Source organism: Symphalangus syndactylus, chromosome 9 (genome assembly GCF_028878055.3).
Source record: "Symphalangus syndactylus isolate Jambi chromosome 9, NHGRI_mSymSyn1-v2.1_pri, whole genome shotgun sequence".
Classification (NCBI taxonomy): domain Eukaryota; kingdom Metazoa; phylum Chordata; class Mammalia; order Primates; family Hylobatidae; genus Symphalangus; species Symphalangus syndactylus.
The window spans coordinates 79,955,206-79,974,620 of NC_072431.2; the positions used below are offsets into that span (position 1 = coordinate 79,955,206).

General features: G+C 48.7%; 1 protein-coding gene across 15 annotated transcripts in view; it reads left to right on the plus strand.

The window, feature by feature from the left end:
* The window catches only part of GRB10 (growth factor receptor bound protein 10), a 204,259-nt gene that overhangs the window by 122,694 nt on the left and 62,150 nt on the right, over positions 1-19,415 (plus strand). For all 15 annotated transcript variants that reach the window (XM_055293144.2, XM_055293137.1, XM_055293145.2 and 12 more), the window contains one exon: positions 1,121-1,262. In XM_055293144.2, coding sequence (XP_055149119.1) covers positions 1,121-1,262 — 142 coding nt within the window. The remainder of the gene's footprint in view (positions 1-1,120; positions 1,263-19,415) is intronic.

Consider the following 19,415-nt stretch of genomic DNA (forward strand, 5'->3'; position numbering starts at 1 on the left):
TTGTGTGACAAGTGGGTTGTGCATTTTTGGGAGGAGGGAACAGATGCCCCTGGAGAAGTGCCAGGAAAGTAGAGGTGGTGTTTGGATTCAGCGTGTGTTTCTAAGGTGTGTTTCTAATGTGGACACAGGCTTTGGGAGGACAGATACATGAAGCTGTAATTTCCAATTATTTCAGTATCAACAACCTTTTTATATAAATAAGCATCCATTGCATAATTCAGATGAGAACACACAAAGCCTTTTCTCATATTTTCATTTGATTAGATTAATGCTCATTTCAAGGACATTGAAAAACACTTGTTCTCATGAAAATACTCCTGTTCAGAAAACTTTCACACATCAGGTATTCACTGATCAAACGGATGAGGTATTTGGAGCTGATGCCATGTCAGGCACTGAATGCTGCCTGAGATGAGCACGCACCCAGGACAACAGAACCTTGGCACCCCCTCCCCCCTGGGATGCCTAATGAAGAAGAGAATTGATACCCGATACCCTTTGGGTCTAAGAATGACAACTTGTAACTTTTTAAAGTTTTCGTTTTAGTAAAATACATGTAACATAAAATTTACCATATTAACTGTTTTTTCAGGGTACAGTTCAGTAGTATTAATGCACACTCACAATGGTTGTACAATCTCCAGAACTTTCTCATCTTATGAAACTGAAACTCTGTCCCCAATAAACAGCAACTCCCCGTTGCCCTCCCCTTAGTCCCTGGCAGCCACCCTTCTATTTTCTATGGGTTTGAATACGCCACTTACCTCACTGTGTGAAATCACACAGTGTCTCTGGTTTTGTGACTGGCGTGTTTGACTCTACATAATGTCTTCAGGGTTCATCCGTGTTGTAGCCTGTGTCAGAATGTGCTTCCTTTTTCATGGCTGAGTAGTGTTCCATGGTATGGATATGCCACATTTTGTTCATCCATTCATCCATCTGCAGACCCTTGGGATGCCTCTATCTTTTTGGCTTTTGTGAAGGATGCCACTGTGAATGTGGGCATGCCAGTGACTCCTAGAAGCCCTGTGTCCTGCTTTCTGGGTGTATCACCACAGTGGTAAGGCTGGGTCACGTGGGGAATGGCAGCTTTTAACAGGCACTTATCCCTGCCTTCCAGGCGCCTTCAGGAGGAAGACCAGCAATTTAGAACCTCGTCTCTGCCGGCCATCCCCAATCCTTTTCCTGAACTCTGTGGCCCTGGGAGCCCCCCTGTGCTCACGCCGGGTTCTTTACCTCCGAGCCAGGCCGCCGCAAAGCAGGTGAGTGTGCCCCTGGCTGGAGCCCAGGCTGAGGGATATGTCAGATTATTGGGATCTGCATAGATGTGCCAGATTATTACTTTGGGAAGAAGGGCGGGAAGTCCTGGGATCTTCTCTCTCAGCTCTTTTCTTGTTGTCACAGTACTTGTTGTCCTGTGAGGCTGATACAGTTTGGATGTTGTCCCCTCCAAATCTCATGTGGAATTGTAATCCCCAGTTTTGGAGGCAGGGCCTGGTGGGAGGTGATTGGATCTTGGGGGTAGATTCCTCATGGCTTGGTGCCGTCCTCACAATAGTGAGTTCTCGCGAGATCTGGTTGTTTAAAAGTGCATGTCATCTCCTCCCCTTGCTCCCACTCCTGCTATGCGAGACGCCAGTTCCTGCTTTGCCTTTTGGCATGATTGTAAGCTCCTAAGTCCTCACCAGATGCCGAGCACATGCCTGCACCATGATTCTTGTATAGGCTGCAGAACCATGAACCAATTAAACCTCTTTTCATTATTGATCGAAACTCCATGTATCTATATATTTTAGAAAAAGTCTCACAAAAAATGGCAAATAATAACAATGATGTTTAAAGATGAATCTTCGTTCTTTGAAAAAGTTTCACCACTGGCTCAATAGTAGGTGTGAAAATGCTGGGCTCACCCGGGCCACCTGGATGTCAGTACACGGGAGTTGAAGAGTTTCTGTCTTGTAGTCCTGACTTTGAATATGATCTGCTGAAAGCAGAAGAGTTTCCATTGGACACACAGGGCAATAACCTCCTTTTTGAACTTGTAGTTTCTACTTAAAGTAGATCCATGAAGTAGATAGGACACAACCATTGTCCCCATGTGAGGAAACTGAGGCACAGAGAATTTCAGTAATGTGTCCAAGGTCAAACAGCCAACAAGTCAGCTTAGCAGAGAAACTGGCAGAGAAAGGGGTTGAAAGTTCCTCCCCACCGGTTGACAGGGCTGTGAGCCAGGATGGGCTGCAGCCTCTGGAGGAAGACCCCTAGGGGTGGAGGTGATCATTAGAACTGCACCATCTGATGTTTATGGAGTGAGGGATTTCTGCGTGCCAGGCGTTGTTGTAAGTGGTGGATATGTTGATTTTTTGTTTATTTATATGTTCATTTACTCCTCATGCCATCCCGTATGAATTAAGTATGCATGTTCCCTCTGTTCCACAGTTGAGGGAAGGGAGGCCCCTGTAAGCAGCTGAGCTGAGTGTGGCTGAGACCTGATGGTGCGGCTGAGTGTGACCCAGCCTCAGGATCGGAGCCTGTGATTGCAGCCACTAGGTTGATTGGCTTCCCCGGGCTTTGACTTTCCTTCTGCTAAATGCATATTGTTTAGAAATTATTTTGCCCTTCTACTTGAATCATCTCTTCTCCCTACTTGCTCTCACTTCCCTACCTTTGCTGTTCTCAAGCAAGACAGGTCAGTTATCCCTTTCTCTGCAAATCTGCCTGGCCTGTGCCATGCAAGATCTGCCCTCCTGAGAGAGAGACCTTTCTTCCAATACCCGCTGGCTCCCAAGTGCGGGTCCCGTTCTGACCTCAGGCCCCCGGAGCAGGCTGCATTATGGCACTATCAAAACTTAGAAGGTGAGGTAAGTGTCCCTCATCTGGGAGCCAGCACTGGCTGGGCTTGTGCACTTTGTCACATGTCTAAAGTGCATCTGGGATGTCTACCTCGCCAGTGACCTTCTGCTTCAAATAAGGATCCAGACAAGCTGTCTGTGGGTTTTGTCACTGAGGTTGTTTACAGAGCTACCCATTCTAAAATAAGACCATGAAAATATTATCTGGCTCTCTCAGCCTTTGGCAAGAAAATTGGCCTCCACCCCCAGGGATTGTCCAAATTTGTAAGCAGAACAAGGAAACTGGGGAATTTTGCCTGCTGGTGTTTTTCTTGGGATCAGAGCTAGTTCCCCATGAGAACGTGGCATTGGTGTCTGTGTCACTCGTGTCCTCAAGCCCACAGAAATGAGCAGGAAGGATGTTTCTCACTCAGAACTAGAACTACTTGTAGAAAGTCCTTGTTCTTTTTTTTTTTTTTTTTTTTTTTTTCCCCGACTTGCTTGAAGGGACATTTCTTTATCTGTACTTGGTGTTGACTTCTGATCTCATGAAAAGTGTGTTTTCCCAGTGCAGTGGGTAGCAAGTGCTGGACAACCTCCAGCCACTTCCCAGGGCTTTGGATCTAGGATCACCATGGGGGACGGTGCTGGACAAAGAGCTTTGGCTCCATTCCTTGCTCCTTGCTTGAGGAAAAGAGAAATCTGATGTTCTTCTTCCCTTCATTCAAGTCAGAGAAAGTAATGCTGAGACCAAGGTCTAGTCAAGGATTCTAAAGTAGTAGAAAAATTGACAAAGTGGACCTGATACATAAAGTGGCTTTACTCACGGGGAAGAACTCAGTTAACATAGGAAAAGAAGAAAGCATAACGAAATCTATGGAAGGTAATGGGATAGTGAGGTGATTGGAAACTTCCTCATTCATGTCGTTATGTTCAGTATTAAATAGCAGATTCATGAAGGAGGGAACAGGGGAGGAAAAAGTAGAGATATTTAAACTTCCATGAGAAAGGAAAAATCATGCTTGCCCAAGCTGTGTAGCCAAAGCCTTCTGAAATTCCCACACAGGCATTAGTACCTTTCTTCTGCCTCTCTCCTTTTTTTTTTTTTTTTTTTGAGATAGAGTCTCGCTCTGTCGCCCAGACTGGAGTGCAGTGGCGTGATCTCGGCTCACTGCAAGCTCCACCTCCCGGGTTCACGCCATTCTCCTGCCTCAGCCTCCCGAGTAGCTGGGACTACAGACGCCCGCCACCACGCCTGGCTAATTTTTTGTATTTTTAGTAGAGACGGGGTTTCAGCGTGTTAGCCAGGATGGTCTCGATTTCCTGTCCTTGTGATCCGCCCACCTCAGCCTCCCAAAGTGCTGGGATTACATATGTAAGCCACTGCGCCCGGCCCTGCCTCTATCGTTTTTAAGTGACTCCTTGGTAGCTCTGTAATGCGATAAGAGATCAGATGCTGGTGTCCAGAGACCCCAGGTCTGAGAGCAAGCACCTGCCATGACGTGGACCTGGTGCTCCTCACAGCATGCTGAGCCCCCCGCCCGCGTGCTGGGACAGGGCGGGAGAGTGGCAATGGTCTCACTGCAGCATTTGTGGGCCCTCACGTGTCCGAGTTCCACCTGCAGCTCTGGTGTGTCTCCTTTCTAGACATGTAAGATACAAGCTCAGTGCCCTGTAAAGGCTGCGGGCCAACGGGACTTGATGAAAGGAAGGAGGGGAGGGAAAATTCTGCATGGGAGCAGTCATGGATAGAGAAGAGCCCTCAGCCTCTTATTCAGCAGCACGAGATTCCTCCAGTGCCACCTCCCTCTGAGCTCTCTGCCTTCACTCACCTTGAGCCCCTACAATGGGCCGGGTTTTTTGCCAGAGCCTGAGACTAACAGGGTGGCCACAAAGTGGGCCCTGCTCTCGTGAGCTTAGCATGATGGTGACAGAGTGAAGAGCTATCTGAGAGGAAGCAGGATGGAGTAGTTGGTAGTCTAAGACGTGACAGGCTGTGCCAAAAGAAAGCAGCCATTATTCTATCTAGGACAGGGAGGTCTTCCCCAGCTGCCTTGCATCCTCTCCCTGGGGATCCCAGAGCATGCAGCAGCCCCAGGCAGGCTGACCAAGTTCTTCCACGATGACTGCACCCTGGCTTTGTGACCCTGCATTGGCCAGGTTCTTCCTGAGTGCTGTGCCGAGTTTGCTAAGGGTACCCATGGAGCTTGCCTGAGTCATCTGGGTTGGCGGGAACAGCTGAGTTTCAAACCTGTGATCCTCCAGCTGTGGGGTAGACTTAACACCGGCGCAAAGGGGGCTACTTCTGATGGAGATCCACGTGCTGGGATGTCACCATCTGACAGCCCACTCATTCCTTCCTGCCTGGCTGTCCTTCACTTGCCCTGGATTCCTCACCCTGCCCAGGCTCTGCTTCCTCTTCTGGGTCTGGGGTCCTGCCCAGGTGCTTCTACAGAAGCAGTGCAGGGTCTGTCTCACCTCCCTGGTCCCGCCCAGGCTCGTTGCTACCCCCACGTGGGCGGGTGGCACCCGCCCTGCTGCTGCTCAGCATTTGGCCAGGGGGAGCCCTGAGAGCAGTTTGTCCAATGTGCTATGGGTTCTGCACCTGGGCCCGTCAGACCCTTGATGGAAGCATGGAAATCTGGAGCCAGTAAACCCAGGCACTTCCACGCACCTCTGCCACTGGCTCATGGGCCCTCACTGGTGTTTGGGTGCTCATAAATAGTGTGAGATGTTTTGGACTTGTCTGTCTAGACTTCTTGGGCTTTCTGTTTTGTTTTGTTGTTGATGATACATTTTAAAACAGCAATGTTTTGGCTTGTTTGTTAATATTTAAGCCAGAGTCTATTGGTCTTGCGTTTACCTGAGGTTGTACTCTATGGCTTCACCATTAAAGTGAGAGAGCACGCAGACCTATTCCCTCACGGAAGGCAAAAACTGATGTTAGAGCAGATATCCCCCTTTGCTCCGGGAGAGTGCATAGAGGAATCGTGATTTACATAGTGTCTGTTAGAGGTGACGGCAGTCCTCCTCGTCACCAGTGAGTGACTTTCATTGGAAGGTATAGCTTCTGTGGAGATGATTCCATCATTTATTAAATGGCATTTAATTTTATTCAGTGATTTGATTTATTTAAGTTTAATAATATCTCGTCATTGACTTACCAGAAATACAAATACATAAGAATTCCTTTCTGAGTGTTTAATTTCTTTCCTCTAAAAGGTGGGGAAATTAAATTAGTCATTGTTCAGGAAACTGGATATTTGTGGTAAAAATCAACAGGGCATTTTTAACTGCTTTGTGACTCATTTGAAAAGATAGGCTGTTGTGGTAAGGGTGATTGATACAGCAAAGACTTGTGAGCCCTGAGGCCAAGCACCATGCCCCGGCCGGAGAGGCTGGGCTCCTGGTCTAGTTGGTGCCACTGGGCCTCTGTGGTGAGGCTCCCTTTGCTCTTGGTGCCCTGGCGGACACAGGCCGCAGTGGTCCTTCTTTGCGTCAGACCCGCCAGGGCCTTCTGAGTTGAGGAAGCGCCATGCAGTGTGCCTGGAGCTGGCCTCGGGTGTCGGGAGGGAGGGGCACCACAGGAGGATGTGCTCCGAGACCTGGGGCTTGGGCCAAGAGCCAGACAATCCTGGGTAAATACCAGAGCTGTCCCGCCTGCCCCCACACACACACTGCAGAGGATCCCAGCAGGTGGGCTGGCCCCCCACCACGGTCTGATGACTGTCTCCCTCTGCTGTACTTCTTTAAGGTCATGGGAGAGGAGAGAAAGGTGAGTGGGGTGCCATTTTCCTCCTGCAGGTGCTGGGTGAAGTTCAGAAGGCTCTGAGAGGCTGAGGGGAGCCATGTGTGTAGGTACATTTGACTGTTCAGGCTGGTGGGTGCGATACCCTGTAGGGGGGCTGTCCCAAAGGCCTTCTCGGTTCCTGCATTCTGATCCTGGCTGTTTGCTGTGTGAGGAGGGTCTCAGCTCAGCGACATCGGAAGTCAGGGCGGAAGTAGCTCCTCAAGGCAAGACTGAGCATCGGTGCCCACTCTAGGGAAGAGGGGCCCTGTGTCCACAGCCACCGCCCACCAGCTGAGCGTGGCCAGCAGAAGCACGGGGCCAGTGTCACCAGAAAATTGGATGCTTTGAGAGAAATCAGAATTGCCACTGAAAACCTGAACTCTCCACATTTTGCACATTTCAGTGTTCTGTAAGCACTGTGTGGGCCGAAGCAGACACCCTGGCAGGCAGGTCCTAGCCTGCTGGGTTCGGCTGTGGCGTCCTGCGAGGTGACTCCTGTGGTGTCTGCATTGTCTCCCTGCACCTGGCATGCCAGGGGCATTCCCTGATGGGCAGTGGATCTGGCGTCCCTTAAGGGCTCAGCAAGCTGGGATGATGGCCCGAATCTAAAAAGGATTACATTAAATAGGCTTTCAAAATGATGTCTGCACATGCAGCTACAAAAGTATCACTAAGAGGATGGCAGCTGCAGCCGCTGCTGCTTGTGAGAGAAGGGCTCAGTCAGTTAGACACGTGGCTCCAGTCAGAAGTCCAGTGTGACCTTTCCTGAGTGGCTGGCTTGACCATTCTGCTCTGACAGAAATAGGTTTTCTAGAAGCTAGTGGCTTTGTTGTGTTCTGTCTTGGATGCCGTTGTCCCTGTGAGAAGGACCCTGGTCACATGGCACTCATCCCAAGTGGAGGGACTCGATGGTGAGAGGCTATGGCAGGAGGCAGAGGAGAAAATGGAAAGTGGTTAAGGATCATTTGGGGCACTTGTGGCTATTTCCTACAGCACACACGTGGGAGGGATGCCTCCTACTCTCTGGGTCCAGAGGCTGGAACAAGGGCCAGAGAGGTACAGGGAGGTGTAACTTACTCCTTGTGGGGGAAGGTCCCTTCAGCTGTTAGCATCCCCAAGGAGGGGGCTGCCTGGGGTCCCACTTCCTGTCACTGGAATGTCCCAGCAGCATCTCACTCTGCAGCAGGAGTGGCCTTGCCCTTCCCAGGCTGTGCTGGCTGTATCTCCTCGTCAGCCCTGAGGACGCACCCTGGGCCTTCTTCCCTGTCATCCTCACCTGTGGAGCAGGGACAGCGAGTAGGCCTTTGAAAGAAATGTTTTAACAAGGGATAACTGAAAATGTAATGAATCAACAAATGAACCTGTGTTATGGAAGAGAATTTGCAAAATTGGTAACGGTTGAAGTAGATTCCCTTGAGAGTCTAGCTCAGGTGTCTGTAAGAGCATCACCAGAAAGCATAAGGAATAGCTTCTCTGCATACCAGATGGACAAGGAAGAGGCTTCAGATGAATCAGGTGATGTTAGACCAAGACTCACATTTTGGTTCTAAGAGATTCTATCAGGTAGAATCTTAATTTTCCTGTTTTTTAGCATCTATTGGTTTGTGGTTACTACACATTTAATTTTCACAGCACTTCCGCACGCTGCAAGGGAGGGACTATTTTCATATGGTGAAACCAAGGTCCCGAAGCTCCACAAGGTGACATACTTTGGCTGGAGTCACGCAGCCAGCTACAGGTACAGGCAGGAAATGTACTCAATCTAGATGAGCCCAAAGCCTTAGTCTTCTTCCTGCCCCTCGCAGACCTCTGAGGTCAGCACCCTGCTGAGTTTGGAGAAGACACTCTGAGTCTGACCAGCCTCCTGCCTGGGGCTGAAGCATCACCCACCAAATGCAGCACACACTGGCATTTGCTGCTGAAAGGAGATGGATTTGTGCAGGCAGTGGAGGAGCTTAGCATCCAATTCTGAACAGCCCTTCATTCCTTGGAGGTATTGGGAGACTTCTATTCCACTTATCAGGGAGCCTCGGTTTCCTTATCGTGCCTCGCACATCCTGGGTAACGACCATCCGAGAGGAAGACCTCTCTGAGAAGGAGGCCCAGGGGCTTTTAAGGACAGCACCTCCACTGTCAGGAAGCTGCCTCTCCTGCCGTTCACCAGCCTGGGACTGCCAGGGGCTTGGTCTTCGACTGAGAAGGACAAAGGACCTGGGCATGGGGCCAGACTCCAACTCCACAACATTGCAGGTAATGACAGTAGTAACACCAGCTGCTAAGATGTGGGGAGTCCTTCTCCTGGCAAGCGTGGGACACTGTGCTTCACCTGCTTTTCAGGATGCCTTTCGCTGCAAGAAACAAAACCAAACCCTTCTGTTCTTTATTGTAAGGAGAGTTGCTTTTGCAGAACAGGAAGTCTAGGGCCGGAGACAGCAGCCACCACAGCCTCATCCTGTGTCACGGCACTTGTCCTCTCTCTACAGCTGCAGCTGGTGACACCAGAGTTGGGCTTGTCACCCAGAAGCAGCTGTTCCATATATGGGTGGGTAAGCCAGGTATGCAGAAATGTGAAGTGGTGGCAAAGACAACTGAGGCAACGTGTGGGGCGCACTGACTCCACAGGTCCCAGTGAGTTGATTGTGGTGCGTGATGCCAAGAACAGATTCACATGTTGAAGAAGCAGAAACCAAGAGCAGGCAGAGAACTGACTCCTACAGTAAATGTGCAGAGGTGCTGAGACAAGAGGGCGGGGGGTCCCCAGGGGCACCCTAGAGAGGAGCGCCGGTGAAGAAAAAGTACAGTAATGCTATTAGGAACTTGTTTATTTGTGAACTTAAGACAAGCTCAGTGGGCACTTTGGGGTGGCTTTGACAGGCCACACTTTCTTTCAGCCAATAAAGATTCTCGTGCAGCTACATAATGAGTTGTTAGAGCACATTTTTCCATTTGTTATTCAAACACAATTAGTCACATAGTTTAACCCCGTTAGTAATAGGACATAAATCTTGTCTAAGCTTCAATCAGCTCTTCTCCCTCTGCTTAATTTTAAAAATTAATTTTCTGGAACCACAGTAATCACTTTGGATAAGGGTTTATGCATACAATTATTTACTAGTGATCAAAATTAGGTCTCCTGAGGCTTTAACTGCATGCAATATGTTAGACCATCTTTGCTGATAAAAACTAGTCCTGGCCTCCCAGTGCAGGTTGTTTCACAGAATGTGTTGCACGGAGAGAATGCTCTCTCCTGCAAATGTGTGTCTGCAGCTGGGCCTGTCCCGAGCAGTTTGCTGGTGGGCCTTGCTGAAGATGGACTTCCTCCATCCTTTAGCCCCTTCTACCCGCTGGCAAGCCCTGTTACTCTTAGCGCCTCCACAGTCTGCCCGTGTCACCTTTTCTGGTGCCTTTGGAGATCAGAAGACATTGGGGCCTGAGCCTAACTGCAGTTTACCCTGAGTGCTGGGGACCCTCGGGGTGCTGGCTGCAGTGAGTTGGGTCTGCAGCCCCTGGGGCCTTGGCCCTGGCGGGATGGATAAGATGCTGCCATCACAAGATGGTCCCTTGTGGCTTCACCCACGCAAGAGTCAGCATGAGGTGCACTTCAACTCATCCTGCCATTTTCAAGTTAAAATTCTCTGTCCTTGGCCCCCCTCACACCTGCATCTCTTAACTCATTTCCTTCTGCTACTGCATGGCTCCTGTCTCCCAACGGAAGCCTCCTGCCTGTAACCATTTCCCCTCTGCACCAAGAGGCCGCGGTGTGGAGGGGGAGCTCCTGCCCATGGCACTTGGAAGATGCTGGGGCAGAACCTAGCTCCAGCGCTGATGCGTGGCAGCATCTCTGGAAACTTCCATTTCCTGCTCTGTCTGAGGAGGTGGGGCCCTGCCGATGTCTCTGTGTCTTGGAGCTCAGGACAGTCAAATCTGCACCACGGCTGCTCCCCCTCTTGCCTTGTGAACGTGGCAGGACGTCCACCCCACCCCACTTCCTGCATGGACGTGGCTCGATGTCTGTGCCCTACCTCCCTTCCTGCATGAATGCAGCACCACGGCTGTGCCCCCCACTTCTGTGGATGCGGCATGATGGCTGCACCCCCACTCCCCATTTGAATGTGGCACCGCCGTTGCGCCCCCCACCACTTCCCCTGTGGACACGGCACGATGGCTGCACCCCCTACTTCTCACATGAACACGGCACTGCAGCTGTGACCCATGCCCCTTTACTGCATGAACACAGCACCGCTACTGTACCCCACCCCTTTGCCATGTGATCACTGCCTTTGTCAGGAGTGACCACGAGACCTGTGCTCTTAAGGAACCTGAGGCCCAGGGAAGATAAAGTCATCTTCCAAGGTCATTGACAAATAAATCACAAAAAGTGGGTTTAGACTCAGGACCCGAGCTTCTAGCTGTCTTCTCAGTGTGCCACAGCAGTGCTCCAGGTGACAGAAATGCATTTCAGTACGCCTAAGTGAACACTCAGCATGTCATTCAATTACTTATGAGAGGACGTGTGAATCCCTGAAACCGTGCAAGCAAAACCCACACATGTAGCAGATCCCATTGCGTTGCTCACCATCATTTATGCCCTCCGGCGTGGCCACCAACGAAGGATGGATGTTCTAACCTCATGGTCCTGTGATGTGCTCCTCTAGGTGAGGTGCTGCCCTGAACAGGCTCTAGACAGAGATGAGTGTGCTGTACCGTCTGCCTTCCAAGACTCGGGCTACCCGAAGAAGAGATGTGGGCACACACACTATTGCACAGCTGCTTAGCTCAGCATGGGAGATAGGTGCAGGACCCAGAGCGACCTGGGGGCAGCCCTGTGTCCAGCCTTGAGCGTTGGCAGGTTCGGGGGGCCTCAGTGGATGTGAGCATTGTGTTTGAGCGAAGGCTTTAACAGCAGGGTGGCCAGGACATGTTTTTCTCAAAGAAGGGCTTGGCTAGGCTCCCTCAGCTCTCCGTGGTTTGAGTAGGGTCTGGTTTTCTTGGTTTCAGTCTTCCTCTGGCGTTGCTGAGGTGACTGAGACCTCTCCACATTTTTTACCTCTCATTTTCTAGAATGCCAGTTGCCTGAGTTGTCCTGAGGGGTAAAAAACCATGCAGGTTCAGTAAGTTTGGGAAATTTGGCATCGTCTATCGTTTTCTTGGCAATTTTACATTTCCCGTTTGGTTTTAGAGGATCTGAAAAATCTTACAGAAAAAGAAAACCTACCTCTTCACTCAAGCTAAGCTAGAGCATCTGAAACATTTGTGATCACAGAAGTGCTTCAGAGACAGCACCTGTAAACTTTACACAGAACCCACTTTGGGAAAGGGTGCCAAATTGCCCGTGATTATTTTTAAAATGGTGAATGTCGTCCTTTTTCAGACTTCTCTGGCAGCTTTGCTAAAGCTGAGGTCTCTCACAGCTCTCTAGGGACCGCAGCCCCTGCAGTCTGAGAATAATCCCGAAGGCCCGACGTGACAGCACCTGCATGTTCCTGTGTTTGCATCAGAGCAAGTGATGCAATTGCAGCGGGGCAGTCGTGACCTGGAGCAGACCACTTATTTGGCTAAATATGAGACAGGAAATCAGTGCAGGAATCTCATGTGAAATCCCAACTACCAGTGTTTCTCTGGACTACAAATATCTTTTAAAATGTAAACCTCTAAATTTGAGGGGCCTGAAACAGATCTTTTATTGTAGCATTGAATACCTCTTGATATCTGTAGCTGTCAAGAGCATTGGAAATGTGAGCACTTAAATTATATACATCTTTCACAGGAAGAATCACCATACTTTTGCCAAAAATCTAAGTCTGTGCCTTGCCCACCTGTGGCCCTCTACGTGAGGCTCCTGTGGACTCAAAGGCAAGGGCAGTGTGCAGTCATCGGTTATCGGTGGCCATCAGTGCTTTCACAGAGAGCACCTATTTTGCTAGCAACAGGAAATAATTTTCCTTGGCAAACTGATTTGCTAATTCTTGCTGCTGCTTTGACTCGAAATTGTATCAGGGAAAGGGGAACCACTAGACAATGCACTTTCCCCAATTTACCTACCTGACAGCTTCTGCCATAAATGACTGCAAGCAAACAGCCTGCTGGTTTGTGTTTGATTTTCAGTGGGAATCCATAGTTCACCCACTGGAGAAGCTTGTTACACTCACTGAACGTGGACATCGGTGCTTTATTTATACCTGTGACCAGCCACGGAGGGACTTTTGTTTTCTCTTGCAATAGGCGCATGTGGCAGGTCCACCCAGTTTAGGATAAAGTGTTCTAGAGTTTACACAGTTGAAAAGTGTTAGGCCTCTGGGTCTTGGTTGAGACCCAAGATGAGATGGGCCATCTAGGCCACTGCCTGGACAATGGCCATCTCTTTTCCTCCATGTCTTTTCTGTTTTTCTTTCCTTAGGCTCTCGCCTCAGTCTCTTAACTGGCTGAAGGACAAGTAGTTTGAGTAATAAAAATGTAAAAAAGAAAAAAAAAAAGAATTAGTGGAGGAAACCAAGTAAAAGTGTTCTGAAAATCCAAAAAATTCACAAGACAATTTGGTAAACATCCTCCCTCCGCTGTTGGTGCCAAGTCTGGACATTTCTAGGAAAGAGAGCGCAGACATAGTCCCTGTGTGGGAAGGTTTACGAGTACATACCCTCTGCTGGTGATTTTTATTTTTTGGTCCCTGAGAGAACCAAATGCTAATGACTAACATGGTTTATCTCTTACTTTGCCCTAAAATAGTGTCTTCGCTGTCATCTTACAACAGAGATTCTCTTGAATCAGGGCAGTAGTTTCTAGCCCTATTTATAGAACCCTGGCATCTTCAGATTTATTTATATGAGGAAATCCCCGAAAAGATTTAAATGGGAACACCATGTACCGGCGCACATTCCTCTCTTTTTGTTCACGGGTTGTGTTTCTGCTCACACAGTCCCTGGTCTCTCTGCAGAATCCTGGAAGGGAATGAGAAGCAGTGTTCCCATGCCAGGAGCAGCGGGAACATCACAGACACTCGAGGAAGTGGGAAGCAACATTGCTTTCTTCTTCATTTAACCTTGGAGCATAAGTGTGACTGCCCTTTTGACTCTGACCATTGAACTGGCACAAAAACGTTATTGTAACAGTATTAAAAACAAAGTCAGCTCTTTCCGTCTGCCCAGAGTTTGGTCCAGTTCCTGACCCTCGGCATTTTATCAGGTTTTAATAAAGGTGGATATAATTTTAGATATGTTTTCAGTTATTTAACGTCTCATAAGTATTTTCTGTGTTTCTTAATGTGGTCTTCCTAAAAAACACTCATGATAGCAGATACCTATATTGATGAGTACCGATTTGTGCCATATTTACCTACTTTGCAGTGGCCAGATAATTTGCATTGTCGTCCGGTGTCTGTGCTATAAATGATGCTTCACTGGGTGCCTGCAATGCAGCTGTTGCCACATTTTGAATGCTTTCCCCAGGGTAGACCCTAGAAGTCAGATTCCTACTAAAAGATTGAGGATGTTTTATAGCTCAGGATGTGTGTTGCTATATCTATCTGCAAAGACCTGCTTATGTTGATTACCACATCTGGGATAGAGTGAGTTTCAGGACTTCTGAGCCCTGACCCCATTCCTGGAGCCTTTCTCCACCTCTGCATTCTCCCTAATGAGAGAGTGGCTCAGAGGCGCTGCATGGTAGCACACGGTGGCTTTGGAAGCCTGCCGTCCCCAGCAGGGGTGGAACTCTGTGTCCCAGGTGGTCAGCAGCTGTTTGCAGGGACTCCAGGATTTGTGTCTTCACAATACCGCAGACATCTTAGCAAGCCCTCTGGCTTTTCCGTGGCTATTTCTGGGTGTATAGTAATTGTATGACAAGTTAGGCCTGTGTGGCCCTGCAGTGACAGGGATGGAGGAAGAAGAGAATCTAGTGGCATTTGCATAGGTTACTGCATAGTTACCACATCGGGTCTCTGACCTTATGAGCTTAGAGATCTCCAGCATGTGTTGTTTCAGTAGTTCCACATCCTGTCTTTTTCAGCTGTGCAGCACAGCTCACTGCCACTGCCTCCCTGACATGGTCTCAGGTCCACAGGATCGCCCTGGGACGGAGGATCAGAGTGACTAATAGCAAGCAAGGACCTTGGGTCTGCTTGTCTAAACCCCTCACATGCTTGCACATCTCACACTGTGCGCTCAGCCTGCGCCTGTCTCCTCAGGGATCCAACTTACCCTACTAGGACACAGTCAGGAAATAACGCCCTTACTGTCCTCTGTTCCTCTCTTGTGCCCATTCACTGATAGATTTTAGGTGATTTCCACATGCAGGTACTGCCTGGGTGCTGGGGTCTGAGGCTGGCAGGGCAGACACAGCCTTGCCCTCTGGGAGCCCATAACCCAGTGAGAGAAACCAATGCTGATCACCTCATAGAGGCACATTATCACAGACGGTTTCCAACATGCTGCCAGGACATTCCATCATGTGGGGAGAGCTATCAGTGGGGCCGAAGATGAGGAATCGTTAAGTGTCTTGGAAGGCATACAGTGTTCCAGAAAGAGGGAATGAGGACAGTTGAGGAAGGCACAGGCACCCTGGGTGATGGCTGAGATAGTATAGAGGAGGCAGCGCCTAGGAAGCCGGGCCTTAGGTGTCTCAGGAAGAGATTGGTCTCCAGGGCAAAGGAGGTCTCTGTCAGAGAGGGGAAAGCAGCCTTGTACTTTGCTTTGCCTGCTGCAGTGTGAAGGATGGGCTGGGCTGGAGGAGGTGTGGGATGGCCGGTTGGGATGCAAGTGCAGGAGATGCTGACCTGTTGTCTGGACTAGGGCAGTGGAGGGAAGTTGGACAACTGAGTGCATCTAAGTAAAACTGGTAAGATGTGATTTATTGATTTCTCGTAGTTTTCACGGTCTGTAAGACAACTTGCAGTTCTGTGTTTCCTCTGTCTTTAAATATATGTTCAACCTAACACTCAGGTCATTTCTAGATACCATTCTCCAATAAAAGGAGCCAGGGCTGCCTGGGAGATGCTTAAAGAGTGAAGGGGACATGGCATAAAGACACAGGAGCCAGCATGAAGGGCCAGGGGAAAATAATAACTTACATGTGTGGAAACACCTGGCAGACACTCTTCCCAGGTGAGCCACACTGATGTCACCAAAAAAGGGTCAGGGCAGCATTGTGTGGCTCCTGAGCTGTGGCACCCAGGGGGACACAGCATCTCTACAGCTAATCTCAAAGGGACATCAGCTGGACCAGAACCAAGAGACATTCTAGAGAATGACCTCGGGTTTTGAGGTCATAGAAGACCCCCACAGAAACAAAAGCCAAAAAGAAAACCCAAATCTGAGGAACTAAAGAGCCAAGGCAATCAAACGCAGCTTGGGTCCTGGACTGAATCATGAACCAAGAACAGCATTGTTTTCTTTTTTTTTTTTTTTTTTCCCTTTTCTATAAAGGACAGGAGTCAGACACTTGGCTAAATTTGGATGAGGTCTGTAAATTAGCTAATGGTAGTATATCAGTGTTAATTTCCTGATTTTGATCATTGTACTGTAGTTATGAGGGTGTTCTTGTTTATAGGAAATATACACACAGCCATCTAGCAGGAAAGGGGCTAGATGTCTGCAACCCACTCTCCTAGATAGGTAGGGAAAGAGAATGGGAATTTGATAAAGCTAATGGGGTGAAATGCTAATATTTGGAGAATTAAGATGAAGAATATATACAGAGAGTTTTTGTATTACTTTTTGCACATTTTTTGTAAAAGTGCTAAACAAATTATTTCAAAATAAAATTATTTCAAAATAAAATGCTAAACGAAGAAAAACCCCTGCTTAGAATCAAAAATATGCCTCTTAACATGCACTGATGCTGTAGTGAGCTCTTTCTAGAGAAGAAACCTCACAGACAACAGAACTGACCAGGTCATACCACAGTAATTCTCCCTATTGTTAAGGCCAGACCAGGGCAAGCTCTGCAGAGGTGCCCTTGCCTGGGACTCTGTGAGGCTTGGCAGAGGCCCCCTGAAGGCAGGAGAACATTTATTGCCATCAACTGATCTGTCTCTGGTTTTTCACAACTCAGGATCAAGGCACGCTCGGAGCTGGTGCTGCTGGTCATGGGAAACACTCGCAGAGCCACCTCCCTGGGACCCCGCGGTACCTAGGCATCCCCAGGCATTCCCCACACTTCAGGAGAAGCTGGGGACATGCTGCTGCTTCCTTCCTTCTTTCCAAAAGCCATGGAATACTCATAATTCTGTTGGCAGAACACACTGTGCAAAGGGGGTTGTCTCTTCCATGCTCGGCTTCCTTGTGTATAAACGTCATCCGAGGGCAGGGCATTCTTGAGCCTTCAGTCCTTGAGCCTCAGAATACTGTGAAAGGTTCCCAAGAAGACGGAACACAAGGGAATAAAGACCTCATGGTCTCAAGCACAGTGACAGCCGCATGGTTACACTTCTAGCTGGATTTATATTAGTGTCTGTAATCACTTACAGTTCAAGAGGAAGATCTTGTTATCATTGTGTGCCCCTTCCAGCCTGTACTTTAGAGGTCCCTTTTTGATCTACCAAATTTACTTGGGCAGCTTCTTCATGTAGCCACCTGGGGGATGGCAGGGGTGGCCAGTCATGGACCCTGTGAACAGTGAAGTGTGTGGAAGGAAAACTTAAGTCTCTTCCCGATGCACCGTTTCACCAGCACGGGGAGGCCAGCGGCTGAAGTGGTCTCTGGCAATTTCCAAGGGGAGGAGTGTGGGAGAACTCAGAGGGCTGGGAGAGCTCTTCCTGCCTGAGGAGGGTTGTGGCTTGGAATACATGCAGGGCAGTTGTGCAGAGCCTAAGTTGCACGTGTGTACACACACCTGCACTTGTGTGCTGTTTCCTATGAGATGAAAATGTCAGACCTGAAATCTCTTCCCGAGTCCCCCACTCTTTTGGCTGTCCCAGTTGCAGCAGGTGGGGCTGGCCGAGACAAACAGCTTTTAGTGCAATAGCGTCTGGAGGCTGTGGGAGATTAGTTGTACTCCTCTTGTGCAAGGCCTTATGTATGCTATGGCTGTTCCCGGCTTCACGGGCGGTGCTGCAGCACGGCACAGACTCTTCCTGCTGTGGCTACCTCCTGCTGCCCCAACACACAGTCCTCCCTCGGAGCATGCACTGGGGCCCACGGCCTAGAGCTGATGCTGCCTAGGAAGACGGTGCCTGCCTGCTGCCCGTGCCCAAGAAGATGCCTTGCTCCTCATCATACTGGGGCCAGCTGAAGAAGGGCACGGAGGCCAGCAGGGGGGAGTGTGAAGTGGGCCCTGGTATATTGCACTCAGCAGTTGCTCACTTCCTTTGTAACCAGTTACATGAGAGGGGACAAAAATTCTTCATTTTATTCCAATAAGATTCTAGTAGGTACCAAGAGCATGACTTGGAACAGCTTTGGGAATGTGAATTCTGACCACAGTGAATTGTGTTGTTAAGGGCAGGAATCCAAAGAAGACTGGGCCATTGGAGGATCAAGAGTGAATTATCTCCGTGCTGATAATTCTGAGTCAAACTAAACCTGGTGTGCAGTAAGCCAAAGGATGAGGCAAAGAAAATGAAGGGGATGGGTAAAAAGAAACATTTTGATAGAAAAATCTGCAGTCTCAACGAAGTCTGCGTGGTGTCAGCTTTGACCACTCTCATGCTATTAAGATTTTCAGGTATTTGATTGGAGGGCTTGGTTGTTAGCAAGCAGCAGAAGTCTCAGAATCCCTCTCCTCCCACTCTAGAATGACCTGGTCTCTGGACACATATCTGGTGCATGTGGTTTGCCTCTGTGCCTCTGGTTACGCTGTATGGCCATCTCCCTCAAAGGCATTGTTCTTTTATTAGCAGTCAGTTCAGTGGCCCAAGTCCCTGGAAGGCGTTCTCTTATTCTGTATCCACCCTCTTTGGTGTAATTTGGAGTTCTCCTAATAAAGGACAAGTTGCTTCTATAGAAACCGAAGTTGTTCCTATAGGTGAATAATTTTTATGCCATAGAGACTAAAGAGAACCAGATTTGCCCCTGCCATAACCGTGGCCCTGATGGGAACCTAGAAGCTTGCTGCCCAGCCCACCAGGTCTCAGGTACTTAACGGGTGTCTGCAACACTAGCAGTGTGTGCTCTCATATTCTTTTATTATAGATGGTATTCCACTTACTTTTATAGATGGAGTTTTTGTTTTAATTTAGTTTTATGTTGTCTCAGCCACTGAATCAGTCGGAACCCTGTTTTGGAACTAGAAATACATGTTATGTTCATCTAGGTTTTTGAAAATTTAAAATCCAAAATTCTACCTACAATTTCCAGAATAGATCAGGGCCCTTCCAAGTGGGGACAGTACATGGAAGCCTGAGATAAAGAGGTTAGAACAGCCTGAGTGGGACCCGTGGGGCTGGGCGTCCAGTGAGGGTCGTCAGCAGGGTCAGCCCTGCCAAGAGGTTGGGTTGGATGGAAACACAGAAGAGACCATCTGGATTTGGTCTTTCAATGGTGACAGATTACCTTCTTCAAAAGAGTGGCTTTGATATTATAAAGCTACTGTCATGAAAACCACATGGTTTGACTTGAAGAATGGAGAGTGAAAGTTCTGTGCACTGAAGCATGTACTCAGAGAGTCAGATGCATACAAGGTTAGAATCTTGTGAAAGTGGCATTGTTTAATTTAATGTGCTTCGACAACTATAAACTATTTGCATGAGCAGTTGAATTAGGGCCTTATTGCACACTGTTATGGATTGCATTATGTCCCCCTCAAAATACATAAGTTGAAGTCCTAGCCCCGGTTCCTCAGAGTGTAACTTTATGTGGAAATGA